This window comes from Guillardia theta (assembly GCF_000315625.1).
Source record: "Guillardia theta CCMP2712 unplaced genomic scaffold GUITHscaffold_125, whole genome shotgun sequence".
In the NCBI taxonomy this organism is placed as follows: Eukaryota; class Cryptophyceae; order Pyrenomonadales; family Geminigeraceae; genus Guillardia; species Guillardia theta.
In genome coordinates this window covers 90,833-106,194 of record NW_005434549.1, presented here as the reverse complement: position 1 = coordinate 106,194, position 15,362 = coordinate 90,833, and the positions used below count along the sequence as shown (strand labels likewise).

At 53.7% G+C, this 15,362-nt stretch overlaps 5 protein-coding genes across 5 annotated transcripts; 3 read left to right on the top strand and 2 right to left on the bottom strand.

The window, feature by feature from the left end:
• The first annotated feature begins 1,142 nt into the window (after positions 1 to 1,142).
• GUITHDRAFT_155470 (hypothetical protein) lies at positions 1,143 to 2,038 on the top strand. Its single transcript, XM_005822432.1, has one exon. The coding sequence runs from the start codon at positions 1,274 to 1,276 to the stop codon at positions 1,979 to 1,981; it is 708 nt and encodes a 235-aa protein (XP_005822489.1). The 5' UTR covers positions 1,143 to 1,273; the 3' UTR covers positions 1,982 to 2,038.
• Positions 2,039 to 3,172: 1,134 nt separating this feature from the next.
• On the top strand, positions 3,173 to 4,998 carry GUITHDRAFT_118319 (hypothetical protein; the record flags this gene model as incomplete). The annotated part of the gene is made up of 3 exons (XM_005822431.1): positions 3,173 to 3,355; positions 3,415 to 4,561; positions 4,685 to 4,998. 3 exons carry the CDS (start codon positions 3,173 to 3,175, stop codon positions 4,996 to 4,998), a joined length of 1,644 nt encoding a protein of 547 aa, XP_005822488.1.
• Positions 4,999 to 5,036: 38 nt separating this feature from the next.
• GUITHDRAFT_118318 (hypothetical protein) lies at positions 5,037 to 7,376 on the bottom strand (the record flags this gene model as incomplete). The annotated part of the gene is made up of 19 exons (XM_005822430.1): positions 5,037 to 5,063; positions 5,228 to 5,278; positions 5,327 to 5,372; positions 5,541 to 5,605; positions 5,650 to 5,723; positions 5,772 to 5,850; positions 5,907 to 5,934; positions 5,985 to 6,031; positions 6,091 to 6,135; positions 6,198 to 6,257; positions 6,308 to 6,376; positions 6,424 to 6,462; positions 6,513 to 6,563; positions 6,614 to 6,664; positions 6,778 to 6,798; positions 6,848 to 6,923; positions 6,972 to 7,008; positions 7,054 to 7,107; positions 7,160 to 7,376. 19 exons carry the CDS (start codon positions 7,374 to 7,376, stop codon positions 5,037 to 5,039), a joined length of 1,137 nt encoding a protein of 378 aa, XP_005822487.1.
• A 2,939-nt stretch (positions 7,377 to 10,315) lies between these two features.
• On the top strand, positions 10,316 to 12,913 carry GUITHDRAFT_97799 (hypothetical protein). Its single transcript, XM_005822429.1, has 18 exons — positions 10,316 to 10,392; positions 10,775 to 10,838; positions 10,895 to 11,035; positions 11,122 to 11,262; positions 11,312 to 11,392; positions 11,436 to 11,496; positions 11,545 to 11,624; positions 11,672 to 11,749; positions 11,801 to 11,866; positions 11,918 to 11,968; positions 12,016 to 12,071; positions 12,118 to 12,169; positions 12,218 to 12,262; positions 12,316 to 12,387; positions 12,433 to 12,510; positions 12,560 to 12,634; positions 12,681 to 12,744; positions 12,791 to 12,913. The coding sequence occupies exons 1-18, from the start codon at positions 10,343 to 10,345 to the stop codon at positions 12,847 to 12,849; spliced, it is 1,314 nt and encodes a 437-aa protein (XP_005822486.1). The 5' UTR covers positions 10,316 to 10,342; the 3' UTR covers positions 12,850 to 12,913.
• Positions 12,914 to 13,170: 257 nt separating this feature from the next.
• Positions 13,171 to 13,905, bottom strand: GUITHDRAFT_165952 (hypothetical protein). The gene has a single exon (XM_005822428.1). It carries the CDS (start codon positions 13,727 to 13,729, stop codon positions 13,205 to 13,207), a length of 525 nt encoding a protein of 174 aa, XP_005822485.1. The 5' UTR covers positions 13,730 to 13,905; the 3' UTR covers positions 13,171 to 13,204.
• Between the last annotated feature and the right edge of the window lie 1,457 nt (positions 13,906 to 15,362).

The window sequence follows — 15,362 nt, the reverse complement described above, 5'->3', positions numbered from 1 at the left end:
ACTGGTTGGCTTTGAGTAAAGATTGGCCACCGGCCCGTCCGACGGTCACGCGCCGCCGGTTCCTAGCACAGAGTTTACTCAAAGTTAAGTTTAAAAATGGGTACAAAGACTCATCAGGGTCCTGGTTTGTCGCTTGCTGTTGAAGGAGACGAACAGAAAGGACCGGTGCAAATGTAGGTTAATGAGGGGGTCCAAATTAAGGCACAGTCAGCTATCACCTTATTTAGTTAAGGTGGCCCATGACCCTCGTCATCAAAATCCAGTCGCGCCGTTCATGGGATCAGATGCCACCCCCTACGATATGGACCCGTACTTCCACTTACCCAACCCACCTATATATCCCTTGGTACCCCTGTATTTGAGAGAGAAAACTGACCTCTTTAAACAGACACCCCTCTTTTTGTAGCTGCACGTAGGTCAGTCATCGGCTATATCCGTGAAGATCAGCAAGGGTCAGCAGGGGATCAAGGGGGTAAAAACGCATCTCTTGCAACTGTTGTCATGCTAATACACCCCCCCATCCCTCAGGAAAATTGAGGGTGTCTGTATTGGAGAACGCACCGGTATGCTCTGTTGTATTGTACCAATTCAAGTTGGCAGCAAAGAAAAGGTCTATAGCCCCATATGGAAGCCATTGAGCAGTTATAATTGCCTCCGAATCTCGCCAACTCTTTCAAAATAATGCTGACATAACCCTACCCCCTTTTCTCTACTGCGAGATTGATCTGACATGTGGTAAAGACACTGACCCGTAAATATTAAAAAGGTGGGTATGTGGTCCATCCCTTTGATCGTATGAGACTATTTTATGTTAGGGTAGGGTATCCAGGTTTGCAAAGAATTGTTTCAAAACTTGGAAGATTGTTTTAAACTAAATATATATATATTTAAACATCAATCAATGAATTGCAAATTAGTGACAATAAATAGTTGACAGATTTCAAATAAAGTTGATTCACACCCCAAACAGAAAAGTGAGACTGAACAGAGATATCATGTACCAAATGACCCCTACCCGTATCGACAGCCCTAATAGGACCTCTTCATTCTACCCCACCACTTACCCATTCCCATCTACCCCCACCCCCCCTTTTCCAGTGAACTCCCTCCACCACAACCAAGATTGACCTCGTGTCCCCATTGCATTGCTTCCTGTACCGCGTTCCTCTCTTGCTGTTGGTCCCCTTTCTTGTTTGTGTTTGGAACTTTCATGTCAGGAATCGCCTGTCCTGGGCACATCGAAACAGAACATACTGATTGCAAAAACATAACAATGGGTGGTGAACTGCTCAACCAAAAGTACGCAAAGATTTCGGAAACTGACCGGGTAGAAAGGCAAGGAATTTACTCTCCGTGCATGCTTTTGGAAGAAGCGCGGCGTACAGAGGAGAGCTCGCTCTCTTGGACGAAACTCGCACAGAAAACCTCCACTTCCATCTCAAGCTCGTCCTCATTGGATGACGAGTCAGGGATCTACGATCCGTCAGAGGGGGACGATGAACTTGGCGACTACATGAAACCGATCCGAGCGTGCACCATTGCAGATATATACATGTTCGAGGAGTTGCGGAAGGAAGTCGGGTTTGAAACAGCTAGGGAATGGGCACTGAATCAACTTGGACCGAAGATGTTGTCCGAAGCCTCCACCGCTCATTCATCGACGTGCGTGTCTCGGGTGTCCAGCATATCATCACGACCGGATACGCCTGCAGCATCATCAAAGGATTGGAGACAAGGGCAGCGCAAGGGTTTCTCACAATCTGATGGCAGCTTTTTGAAGGAAAAGAAAAAGCTTTTGTTCAACATCATGAAACAGAACAGTCTTCCGGCTAAGGTCTTTCTGTCAAAGATGAACTCCACGGCGTCTTCTTCATTCAACCCGACGGCGTCTACCACTATATCGCCAGGCATTAGTGCACCACCCAATTCTGCAGCATTCAACAAGAAAAAGCTTACCACATGGAACTCGTGGAAGCAGTAGTCTCGTGTGCAAAATCTTCTGTATTTTTGTTCTGTATCAATACAATTATCTATGATGCTCCTGTGTACTGATGACTGCTACTACTGAATTATGAAATACCCAACCAACCGTGAAGTTTTTGATGCACAGTTCAGTGCTGGTCGTTGCAAACAATGATGTGTACACGTGGAGTAAGCGATCATATGAAAATGCTTTGCCGATGGTCGGATTCGACAGTCACTGAGTGCCGCTGGCATTCCAGCCTCCGGCCCTGATGAATGTTGCATACGTCCGGACTCTGCCCAGGCCTGCCAGTGCGATTAACAACCGCAGCACTGCGGCAGCCACTGATGAATCGGATCGCTCGGATTGGAGTCCTCAGGCAACTTTTACTCGGGTGCGCAGTGCCGAAAGTTACTATCATCCGAGCAGGCCGCGCCGCTTCCGAGTTCACACTAGTCGGCAGCCGGATGATTGGGTTTGGTTCTGCTGTCTTTCTCTTCTCGCCGTTTGGCGGCCTGTGCGACAGTGTCAGCCTGAGGGTCAAGCCTCCTCGACTCCGCCGCTTTCAAAGTCGAGTCACTGGCGAGTCACCGAGGGCCCGGCGCCGCCCCGCGGCTCGAGTCCCGGACCGTCGGTGTCGGTCCGATCCGGCCGCCCGCACAGCCGGGACTCGCCTCGGGACCGGGACGGTCGGACTCGAGCCCGGCTGTTCCGAGCGGCCGGGGGCCCGGCCGGGCCAACTCAGTTGCAGCCGTTTACTCAAAGCCCGAACCGCATCGGACAGAAGCGCCTGCCATGCGTTCATCGTCTAAGCGCTTGAGCAGGGAGACGGCAGGAAGAGGAGGAGGAGGAGGAGGAGAGGGGAACAGCATGTGCAGGAGGCAAGCTCGTGATACATCGCCATGCGTCCTCGTCTCTGCTTCCTGCAGCTCCTTCCTCGTTCTTGTGCTCTATGCCCTTGCCACCAGTGTCCCCGGATGCGCAATGAGAGTGGAACTGAAGAATGCATTCTGCAGCCCTCCTCGAGCGCCCCTGCCCAGTCAAGGACTCATGAGGGATTCTTGTAGAGAGTCATTGCGCCATGCTTGCACTAAGAAACCAGTGAACCATCGCCGAGGCGCTTTCCTGCATTGGTTGAGTGCAGGCGGCGGTCGGCATGGGGCAGACGAGGATATCAGAGGTGGGTAATGGATCAATGTGACATCCTGCATGCTGCCGCTATCGTCCTTTCATGCTGCTGCCTGCTGTGTATCTATGATCTATCAGCTCCGATGTCCTCACCCTCGACGTGAAGGGCTGATCCCTCACCAATCTGCTGCAGGAAAGGCGTTCAGCAAGTGGTGGGAAGAGAGTCGTGAGCAGACTCTTGTCCCCAAGAAGCTCCAGCACAAGGTAATCCATGCCTTCCTCCATGCTCCCTTGTCCTTGTGACTTATTGACGCCGGTCCAAGGGCGTGTTCCCGTCCTTCCTCAACGGACTCCTCCTCCGCAATGGTCCTGCCATCTGGAGTGGCAAGGGGAGGAGCTACACGCATGCCTTCGACGGGCTGGCCAAACTGACCAAGTTTGAAGTGAAGGAGGGAGAGGTGTGGTACTCGAGCAGGTTTGTTCGCTCCCAGTGGTACAAGAGGATGGTAGAGGAGGAGGAGGACGCTCCAAAGGCTATCAGCGTCGGCCCGACCGATCCACCTCTCAACCAGCTCGACAAGCTGCTGGCCCTTTTCAACTCTGACTCCTTCGACAATGCGCCCGTCAACGTCCACCAGCTGGGCGGTCAGCTGGGCCCTTGGGTGGCGGTCACAGACGCCCCTCTCGCCATGGAGTTTGACAGGGAGACTCTAGAGACTCGGGGGAGGCTTGACAAGCGCTACGTCAACTCAGTCTGCCAGCTGGGGGGGCTGCTGCTGTTCAGCACTGCACATCCTCTGCCTTGCCCTGTGACGGGGCAGACGATCAACTACTTCCTTGAGCTCAATGTGCTGCAAGGGAACAGGGCCCTCCTCGTGCGGACGGACGACAAGTTAGCACGGCAGCTGGTGGGGAGCGTGAGGCTGGCAGCGGGGGAGATACCCTACGTCCACTCCTTCGGCCTGACTCGCACTGGAAAGGCAATTCTCATGCTCTGCCCTCTTCGGATGCCTCCGGCCGCTCTGCTCAACGGGAGCTTCATGCCATCGCTGGAGTGGTGCGGAGAAGGTGAGGGTGACAGGACAAGGATCTATGTGTTCGACCTCAAGGAGTCCAAGGTGGAGCCGAGCTGGACGTTCGAGGCAGACCCGCTCTTCTTCTACCACTGCATCAATGCGTACGAGGAGGAGGAGGAGATCGTTGTAGAGCTCTGTGGCTACAACACCCCGGACATCGCGACCTCCCCCCACGCGTTCGCGTACCTTCCCAACATGAAGGACGGGCAGGAGAGGAAAAAGCAAGCACGGGATGGCTCGCTGTACAGGATGAAGCTGCCGCTGAAGCAGCAGGGGCATGTGACCGTCAAGAAACTTGAGGCCCCGTGTGATGGGATGGAAATGACGTTCGAGCTCCCGACTATCAATCCGCAGCTGGTGGGGAAGAAGCATCGGCATGTGTACGGATACACAGGTAGAGAAGAGGAGCGTTGGAGAGATGGGAGCGGGAGGAGGGAGGGAAAGGAGGAAGGAGGAAAGAGAAGGAGGAAGGGCGGAGAAGTATTTGATGGAAAGGTTTTCTGATGGAGAAGGACAGGTTTCGGACGCGGCGACGAGAGCGACTTCACTGAGTGGGCTGTGCTGAAAATCTCTACGGATGACGATGGAGTGACTAGTGTGCTCAAGTGGGAGGAAGAGCAGACGTATCCATCCGAGCCAACGTTCGTGCCCCGACCTGATGGCAAGGAGGAAGACGATGGAGTTGTGCTGGTCCAGATGTTCGATGGAAAAAGGGAAGAAAGTTTCCTCCTCTGCCTTGATGCGAAGAACATGAAGGAGATAGGGAGAGCATACACAGGCCAGCGATCGTCACCCCAGTTTCACGGGCAGTTCGTGCAGAACAATCAATGAGCAAGGTTTACTGCAAGCACAAGGAAAATGCCTCAGGTCTAGATAACCTTGGTGATGACAGTTTTCTGCCGTTGATTAAGTGAGAAGAAGACGAGAGAGAGAGAGAGAGAGAGAGAGAGAGAGAGAGAGAGAGAGAGAGAGAGAGAGAGAGAGAGAGAAGGAAGGAGAAGAGAACATGACAGGAGGAGGAGGGGGAGGGGGAGAAGGAGGAGGAGGAGGAGGAGCAAACCTTGGGGGTGATGGTGACTGGGGGAAGAAGCTGGTTGTCACGGACGAGGGTCTGGAGTGAGGATGTCAGACGACGCGGCAAGGGCAGAGAAAAGATGACCAGGGTAATGCTGCTCTCGGAGAAGAGCATACGACGGATCTGATAGCTGGAGCGACACACTCAGACTAGCAAGAGTCTTCATGGGAAAGGGAGAACAAGGCAGGAGAATTGAAGACAACGATCTACAAATGCAGACAAGGACGAAGGAGGAGAAGGAGCCGAAAAATAGATAAAGGGGTTGAAAGCAGCAGGGGAGGAGAGGAGGGAGACTTACTTGAGCATCATTTGAACCTCCATCTGGTTAATCGCGATGATCTGATCTGTCACCCTGACCTGGCTCTGCTCTTCCTGTCAGCCACCAACATGGCAGGAGCGCCAGTCACCTCAGCTGGGGCCGTCTTGTTGTACTCCTCTACCGCGCTGTCCTCGAGGATGCGGATCACAAAGACGGGCTCGCCTGTCGCTCGATGAGACGAAGAGTGTTCACATTTTTGGCATCTTTCACCCGCGTTTCGCTCCGTCGTCCGGGTAAGGTGGAAGTGCCTCGGGTCAGCTCCGACGACGAGGCCGAGGGTCGGGCGGTACTGTATGAAGGGGATCAAACCGCTGGCAGATTACTAGAAAGGGGAGAAGGGGGTACCAGGTCGTCACGGATCTTCTGCATGTTGCTGCGGCAGAAGCAGTAAGGAGCAGAAAGGGAGGAAGCAGGTTGTCTCACGTGAGCTCGAGCTTGAGCTGGTTGATCCTGATGTCAATGCTGCCGTTCTATGCCGGTGGTTTGTCAGCAGCAAGAAAGGCGCCAAGAGGCAGAGGTAGAGGCCCACCTCCATGCTGTAACCGTGAAGCTCATCCGCCTTCATCCTCTCCTTCTGTTAATGGTGTCAAACGTCAAAGGGACAGGCATGAACTTGCTCGCCTGGAACTCCTGGACAATCTGCTCGATGCTCTTGTCAAGATTGGTGAGCTTCGTCTGCATCGCCTGCGTCTCCTCCTGTCGCATCGGCGATGAGAAGAGCTCAGCTGCTCTCCTCCTTCACCCACCTGAATCTTGCCAGTCTCCTTGTTGCGCGCCTCAAGCTCAGTGAGTTTGGTCTTGAGGAATTCGGCATTCTGATTTCCGGTCAACAAACAAGGGACTAACACAAACTCCGACGCACCTGCTTTGCGCTCTGCCACTCATGCTTCAACAGGGCAAACTGCGAGCTGTTAAAGGATGCAGATGAGGTCGAAGAAAGGGTCTCTCCACCTGTCTGTTCTGCTGCTCGGCTGCGAGGTACTGCGTGTGAAGCTGGGACCACTAGGCGAGAGAAGTCAGCAAAACAATCAGAAAATCAAATCATAGCCCACCTTCTTCTCGAGATCCAACTCCACCTCCTGTTGCGCCTTCTGTTTGGATTCCTGTGGACGAATCCGATGAGGAGGAGGAGGAGGAGGAGGAGGAGGAGGAGGAGGAGAATCTCTCTTGCCATCTGGGACTTCATCGTGTTGATATTTTGCTCAATTGCCAGCACCTCCTGCACCTCTCCCTCCATCTGTAAAAATAAAGTGTGAGCGCGAGATAATGACACCTCATTTGCTCACGTTGCGGTACTCTCTTTCCGTCTCGGCAATCAGCCTTCTCAGTCTGTTCACCTCAGCATTGATGGCGTTTACGTTCCTTCTCAACTAGTCAGATGCCGCATCCCTCGATAAATCAACGGCCCACCCTCCAGCAACGACCTCGCCCTGTCCGTAGATGGGAACTGAAAGACTTTCAGCGCACACGAGCGACAGAGAGAAGGCTTGACCTTGCATGGACTGGAACTGCGGGCCGTTGAGAATCACTTGCTGCGTTCCCACATCTTAGACAACACAGTTAAGACCTGTTTATCCTATACAGCCTCATTCAGCCACCTGACTTGTAGTCCATGATGGGTTGCTGCACAGTTCCGTACACAACCTGCTGAGGAACTTCTCCCTGGATGAACTGATAGTTTGGAGCAAAAGACTGTACTCCAGCCATCTGCACAGCAGGAAAGGACTGGACCGAGGGCCCCATCATGGCTGTGGTGTACTCGAATGGCTGCTGCGCTCCGATGAACTGGTTCGAGGTTGGGAAGGAGTAAACCATGCCTGGCGCAAGGCCAGGAATCTGACTGACGAGTTGAGGTTCAGCAACTGCAGCGAACGATGTCAGGTGTCGGATGCGATTGTTTGGAATCAAGTTCGCTACTACTGCCGATTTGAACTGCAGGATGCCAAGACGTTGAAGGTGCCCCTTCCCATACTCATGGACATATCCGAATAAAACACTGACAGTTCACATGAAACAACTCAATTGAAAAATCTAGCAGCTGAATCCCTTCTGGGTCATACCAGCCTTGACAGTATGACTCTTGCTCGTTCCTACCCTTCATCCCCCATGCATCCTACACCTTCAATCCTTTCTTTCTGATACACAGTCACACGTCTTCTTCATATCAAGAACTTTGTTATCAACAACCACAACAACGACCTGTTATCAACAACAACAACCACGACGACGACTTGTTATCAACAACAACAACAACCACTTGTTATCAACAAGAACAACCACGACGACTTGTTATCAACATCATCAACAACAACAACCACTTGTTATCAACAACATCATCATCATCATCAACAACAACCACTTGTTATCAACAACAACAACACACACAATTCGTAGCTCATCGTCGGCAGCTTCATACACTTGGCGTCACTCACCGTACTGCATGCTTGCGCGCCTCTGTTCACTCGTCAACAATACTACCCCCTACCCACCCTCAGGTCCAAAGATAACCTTGGACCCCGTCACTGCGGACCCTGACCCGTGTCGTTAGATACCTTCCCTAATTACAGGAGAGAGCTTCAGTCTCTGAAGCCTTAGTATGATACTATGTGTTCTTTTCCTATGTACTCTATTGGAAAATATCTGCCTTGATGGGCATGAGACAGCTCCCTTTTGGCCCATTGACCGGTCATAATCCTCCATTCTTTCATCATATATCAACAATAGGGTGGCTTGATACCACCCTTTGCTGTCTGAGAGTCCGATACCACCCCTACCCCCTTGAAACCAGTCACCATTGGTACCCCACCCCCATTAACCTCCGCACCCCATCAGCGCCGCCATGAGATCCGCAAAATGCGAACATAAAACTGATTTTAGATTCTTTGCCCTCAATACAAGTTTAAAAATAAAATTTTATAGAATCAATACAAAAGGAAGAAACGAATATGGATCCGGTACCAAGTTTGGGCGAACCTTTAGTACCATAACGTTTCTTTCTCTTCCCGGTGCGGGACCCCTCAACACCTGGACTAGCAATGAGGGGGTACTAGGGTAGTGGCGCCGGCCTGTACAGCAGGGGGTTCTTGATTCGAAGCCTTTGACCCGGGCCAAGAGCTCACTGTTTCTCAGCGACCGTTGCCCCGGGCGGCCGCGGCCGGGCGGCTGTCCGACCGGGGTGCCGGGCCCCGGCCCCGCCGGGGGCCGCGATCTGATGACCGTCGAGTCGGACCCGGCGTCAAGGTCAGGCGGCGGGCTGAACTTCGGAAGGCTTCACTGGGCCAAGTTGAATGACTCAGTCCGCCGGCCGGGCGGCGAACAACTCAATGCCAAGGAAACCGACCGGGCGCTCCTCCCGCCGCCGCCGGTTCAACCTGAACCGACGGTTGATTCACTGCCGCTGAAGGCTCCTGACTGTCGTAGTACTGATCTTCAAGTTAACCGTTTGAGCAGTGACTACGTGACTGCGCCTCCGCCGGCGAAGTACCGGGCTAGCGGCCGGCTCGGCCCGCGCGGCGGGGCCAGCGCCGCGGGGCCGCCCCGCCCGAGCGCCGGCTCAGGGCGGCCCCCGGGCCCGGGGGGCGCGCCGGCCCGGGGCCCCCGGCAGGGCCGGGCGCTGCCCGGTCCGGGCCGCCGGCCCGCCCCGCGGCGCCGGGTCGCGGCGCCGCCCCGCGGCCCTGTCACTGTGACGCCGCGCCCCCGCGCCGCCGCCGTCAACCCGCGGGGCGGCCCGCCGGCCCCCCCCGGCGTCCGCCGCCGCCGTGACTCCGAGCCTCCCGCCGGTCACAGTGACTCCGACCCGGTGACTCGATGCCCGGTGATTGTCATCCTCGGAGTCGGGCACTCGGTGACTCCGTCATGCCGCGGTGGCACTGGCTTGAAGTTGCGCCCGGGAGGCTTCGGGTTCGGCGGGCCGGGCCGCCGGGCCGCCGGTACTAGGTAGCCGCGGCTCACTGGCCAGGACTCGTGACTCGGAACTTGCCTTCTGGCGGGCAACTCAAAGTAGAGTCCGAGTCAGTGACTAGGCCGCTAAACTTTGCCGGGATGCCAGTGCCTTGAACTTAACTGAGTTCGCGGCCGGGCGGCCTCGGACGACTCGGTCCGATCCATTTGGGTCCGGCCCGGTCCGACCCTCCGGGTCTCCGGGCCAGTCCGAGTCTGAGCCTCAGTAAAACAAATATGTAACGACTTTACAACCGTCCACCGGTTCTACGCCCTCTTTCTTGTTTTTAGTACCCCTTCACCGATGCTTGCCGTGAGTCTTTGATAGTACCCCCTCAAGTACTCCAAACTTGACTGTAGACAAGGGGTACATTGGCTTATATCAATGGCAGGACCCCGTTTTCAAGCATCCACGTCAGCAGGGGAGCGGCCTCCGGTACGTTTGCCGTGGACATGTACTGCACTTTTATACCCTGAAAAAGATACTCCTTTAGAGCGGAGACAGCAGACTGGTACAGTTTTATATTATATATAATTGTATATGTGTATTTTGGTACCAATTCAAGAATTTATCTTCTCCGAATATAACTCAATTAAAGTTTGCTTTTTGCTATTCTACGCATTTTAAAACATTCTATATGTCTCTTAAAACTTATATCGCTTGTAAAACGTATGAACTGATACCTTTGCTCTGGTAATCCTTGTTGGGTCGTACCATTTACTTCATAATAATAAAGTATTAAAAACACTTACCTATTTGTTGCATACAAATTGGTTTGTAAAAAGATTTAACATCGGCCGGTACAAAGCCATCCCACACCGTCACCGCGGAGATTTCGGCCATGCGCTCCTCTGTCATCCGCCGCGCAAGTGCGCTCACCCGTAGGACAAAGTGAGAACCTGCTGCTCTCCTCCTCCTCCTTCTCCCTTCTCTCCATGACATCCCCCCTCCCCTCCCCTCCTTTCCTCCTCCTCGTCGTCTCGCTTCTGTGTTTAATCCTCAGCACTCTGGCGACTTGAACAAATCTCTTGTGTTGGACAGCCATTGTCTTGTTGTGCAAACTCAAAAAACGACGAGACTGCTATCTTGTGTTGTTGTCTCATGATAAGATTAATTTGATTGTCAAGACTTCATATTCCGTCACGATATCTTCTCGATCTTGAGATGTTTACATTGGAAGCTCTTTTCTTGTCCCATGCACCTTTTCCTTCTCGCACCCGACCACTACTTGTCTCCTGCAGGACATGCTTTGACGTTTGACCCCTTGTATCAGCGGATTTTCGTCCAATGTAGCTGCTGGAATCAGGTTCGCTAGTGGTCGCTGGACCGCGGACAAGGTGCTTGTGCTCACAAACTTCCTCCACGCCTTCCTTACGAAACGTCCTCACGACAGGTCCCAGCCGGGCCTGCGGATCCCATCCTTGGATTGAACGACGCCTTCAACAAGGACACCTTCGAGAAGAAGATCAACCTTGGTGTTGGTGCCTACCGCGATGACAACGGAAAGCCCTGGGTTCTGCCCTCCGTCAAGGAGGTATTGCCCTCCCCCCCCCTTTACCTCTGTGCCTTTTCTTCTGTTGCTGAGTCATGATGGACGAAATTTGATTCCTTGTGGGACAGGCCGAGAAGAGGTTGATTGAGAAGGGATGGAACGGTGCCTACCAGAAGGAGTACGCTGGCATCACTGGTATCAAGGAGTTCAACGATGCCTCCGTGTTGTTCGCCTACGGCTCTGCTGGCAAAGTGATCGAAGAGGGAAGGGTAACTCAGCCGCACTTGTTTGACGTTAGCGTTTGACTTTGAGTTGCAGCTTGCTGTTGCCCAGGTTCTCTCCGGAACCGGAGGAGGCAGGCTTGCCTTTGAATTCTATGCCCGCTTCGTGGGCAAGAACGTGAGAGCTTGTTGGTTCCTGTCGCTTGTCTGACACGTCTCAGGTCCCTATCTACATGCCCGATCCCACCTGGGCCAATCATCTCCCCATGGCCAAGGACGCTGGTGAAGGCTGCCAATGGTGTGTAAACGTTTCATGACCCTGAGTTCCAGGCCTGTCCCTGCAGACTTACCGCTACTACGACAAGAACACTGTCGGCCTCGACTTCAACGGGCTGTGCGAGGACGTGAACGTGAGTTGTAAGTTGTTGCTGGACTTCAGGTTGTGAATGCTGCACAGAATGCCAAGGATGGATCTATTTTCATGTTTCACGCCTGCGCTCACAACCCCACTGGTGTTGACCCCACCATCGAGCAGGTACTTTGTCTAGCACATTCCATATGGACGGCAGGTTAACAATGGTTGCAGTGGAAGGAGATCTCCTCACTGTTGAAGAAGAAGAACCACATGGTCTTCTTGGACATGGCCTACCAGGTTTTGTGACGTGTCACCTGCTCTCGGGCCTTGACCCTGATTGTCTTCCAGGGTTTTGCTAGCGGAGACGCTGACGAGGATGCCCGTGCTCTTCGTATGCTTGTGAGACACTCTCACGATTTCATGTTGGCCCTGACAGACCCGCTCAGGTCGAGGATGGACACGACATCATCCTCGCTCAGTCTTTCGCTAAGAACTTCGGATTGTGAGATTCTCTTGCGGTTTGAGTGAGCAGCTGACGATGTTGGCAGGTACGGTGAGCGTGTCGGATGCTTCAGCATGGTCGCTGGCAGCAAAAACGAGGTTTGAAGTCTGAGGGGGAAACATCGTCAGGTTGATTTTGGAACACAGGCTGAGCGCCTTCTCAGCCAGATCAAGATTCTCATCCGCCCCATGGTCTGCAGTTTTGTCTTTTGTTGGGTCAATTTTTCTGATTCGGAGTCGTTCAGTACTCCAACCCCCCCATCCATGGAGCTAGAATCGTTGCCACCGTCCTCAACGACCCCGCTCTCAACAAGCAGGTGAGCTAAAGCAGTTGTGGGTAGTGTTTGTTGACTTCTTCCCAGTGGTATTCCGAGTGCAAGTCCATGGCCGACCGCATCATTGACATGCGCAAGCTGTTGAAGTCTAACCTTGAGAAGGAGGTCGCTACGTGTGTTATGATGCTTGTGAGAGCTGACAGTGTGAGAGTAGGGATCCACCCGCAACTGGGACCACGTCGTGAAGCAGATCGGCATGTTCTGCTTCTCTGGTCTTAACCCGGAGCAGGTTGCTACTGTCTCTTTGCCTGCTGTTGTTGCTCACTTTTGAGCAGGTCGACAGGCTCAAGAACGAGTATCACATCTACATGACCAAGAACGGACGTATCTCCATGGCTGGTAAGGGATTGGATCGATCTGGGTGCTCGAGCTCACTGAGATGCAGGCGTCACTTCCAAGAACGTCGAGTACCTTGCGCATGCCATGCACCAGGTCTCCAAGTAAATGCACTCCTGAGTTTCAAAACCGTTGCTTGCAATGTAATCAGTCTTTTAAACTGCAATCTTCGAAACTTGCATGTGCTGTGCCCTTGTGTGCCGACAAGGAGTTCGGAGTTTGGGGATTGGCGACAGTGCATCGGCCATTCTATTTATCAGACTGTCACTCCAACCTTCGATGCATGCTAACATAACTTGTCCTGAGTTTTGCGCGGAAAACGGAGCTGTAGGTAACCTCTGAGTGGGAGTGAGAAATCCTGTTCTGGTTTGTTGGTGGAGTAGTCAAGGAGAAGGAGTGAAATAGACCCAGTAAGCACTTTGTTTGTATACACATGACTACCTTGCTTTATTGACATTTTTTATCATTGAATGATGTTCGAAACGAAGTTACCATCGCTGTCGATGGCTTTTCTAAAAGGCGAGCGATTCTGGAAGATCAGGAGCTTCAAGCACCCGTCCACTTGAAAGTTCCCATGTTCATCGATCGCACAGATGCTGTCGCACTGCCCTGAGGCCTCTAGGAAGGGTCCTGGTCGGTGCATTACATACTTCTTGCATCCATCAATGGTCCCGATGGAGTGCCTGTGGTTGGGTCGCACAGGTCTCTTGCTCGAGGGCAGCTTGCATGAGTTCGTCCTTCGCTCCGCAAACATTCTTTCTTCCTTCCCCTTGTGTTCGCTCTTGTCTGCTGTGCTTGCCTCCCAGGTCGCTAGAGTGAACTTTGCATGCTTGGCCAGTACCGGCCTCCTCCTGATCCCTCGGTCGATGCAGCAAGACGCTACGTCCTTGATCGATCTGTCAAGCCAGGAGACGATGTCTTTCGGTCGTTCGAGGTAACGATTTTCTTTGTTTGCGTCTTTGTAAAGATCTGCAGACAGCTGGGTCATGCTATGCTGGAAATGAAGATCGATCTGTCGGATCCCCAGTCTCGGGCTCGTTGGAGGATATGGAATGAGATGCGCACGAGAATACAAGAGCGAATGTCGATAGAGAAATGGAGGAAGTGAGAGGATAGGACAACAGGAGGAGAGGGATGGGGGGAGGAGGATGGGAGGTCTGGGTTGGTGCGAGGAGGGGGCGGTGAATCCCGATGTAGGGGCAATGGAGGGGGGGGAGGCCTTACAACGGAATGATGGCAGGACTTAAAGTTGTGTGAACTGTGTAGTAAAGAGCTGCTTGGGGTGCATCCCAAGCCATTCGGGAAACAGTGAGACAGGTACAATAGGGGGGTGGGGTGAGGGTTTGGGTTATAAGAAGGGGGTACCATTTCATTGATATTCCTTTTGCTTCCTTGGTGGGTCCTTTCTGTAGAGGGTGGTGGGTAGTCCTGTCAGGAACAAGCGCAAGGATCGCAAAACCACATGATATCGAGCTCGCCAGAGCTAGTTTGCTCCTTTAACAACATTTATAGTATTTAAAAACACTTATAATCACAGAAGTATTTAAGATCTATTTTCACAAGGTAGGGGTTAAGGTTCGAGTCTCCTGTAAGCCTCCAGATTCTTCTTTTGACGGGTGATCAGAGGGATACGACACAGGGTGGGGTGGTCCAACCACGTCGCCCTTGTGTCTGTTGTTTTTCAAAGGACAGGTCGCAGGTTACCCTCGGAAAGAGATTACAACGGTTCGTCCCATTTCGCGTTACCCTTCCGACAAATCATGCAACGTTCCGTTACCACCTGTCATCATCCCGTCATCAACTCTGCCTACTGTCTCTTTACTTCACCCCCTACACCCAGACAGTCGCCCAAACCGTGAGGCGAACTCACTGGAGGAATTTGATTAAAATGTGGCCGCGACCGTCACCGTGCCGGTCACCAATCGGGCCGGCGATTCGGAACTTGCCTTCGGAATGAGCCCCCGCCACTCACTGGTGACCCGGCCCGGGGACTCCGACCGTAACTGACTCTGTGAGCCGCCGGTGTCCGATCACTGAGTTTTCCGAAGTTCAGTTTGCCGGGGATCGGACCGTATCGGACCGTGGACAGCACTGCTCCGGGCGGCCGGCGGGCGCGCCACGGTCCGACTCGGACTCCGGGACTCCGCCGACACAGAGCTGAGTTGCAGGGCCGTCACAGCCACCGGGTACGGTACCGGGCCGGGCCCGGCCCGTCGCCGCCGGCCGGGCGGCCCGTCCGATCCGGGCCGTCCACTGGTGACCGTCACTGGCCGCGTTGCCCGGGTCAGCGGCGGCCGCGCTCGGGGGCCGCAGCCCGGCCGGCCGCCCGCCGTCCGAGTGACTGTGGCGACCGTGTCGGACCGGGCCGCGTAGCCCGGCGGGCCCGGCCCGGGGGCCTGCACCCGGGCGGCGGTGACGCCGATGAAGGCAAAGAGCCGTGGGATAGGGGAGGACAGGCGGGAGAGCGGGAGGCTGATAGAACGATGGAGACATGGCATGCTGTAGTGTGTGCAGATGCTCGCATGAACGAGGGAGGAAGAGGAGACCGAGGAGGACCAGCATGTTCTGTCACTGACCATGGCATGTTCTGTCACTGACCATGGCATGTTCTTTGACTGACC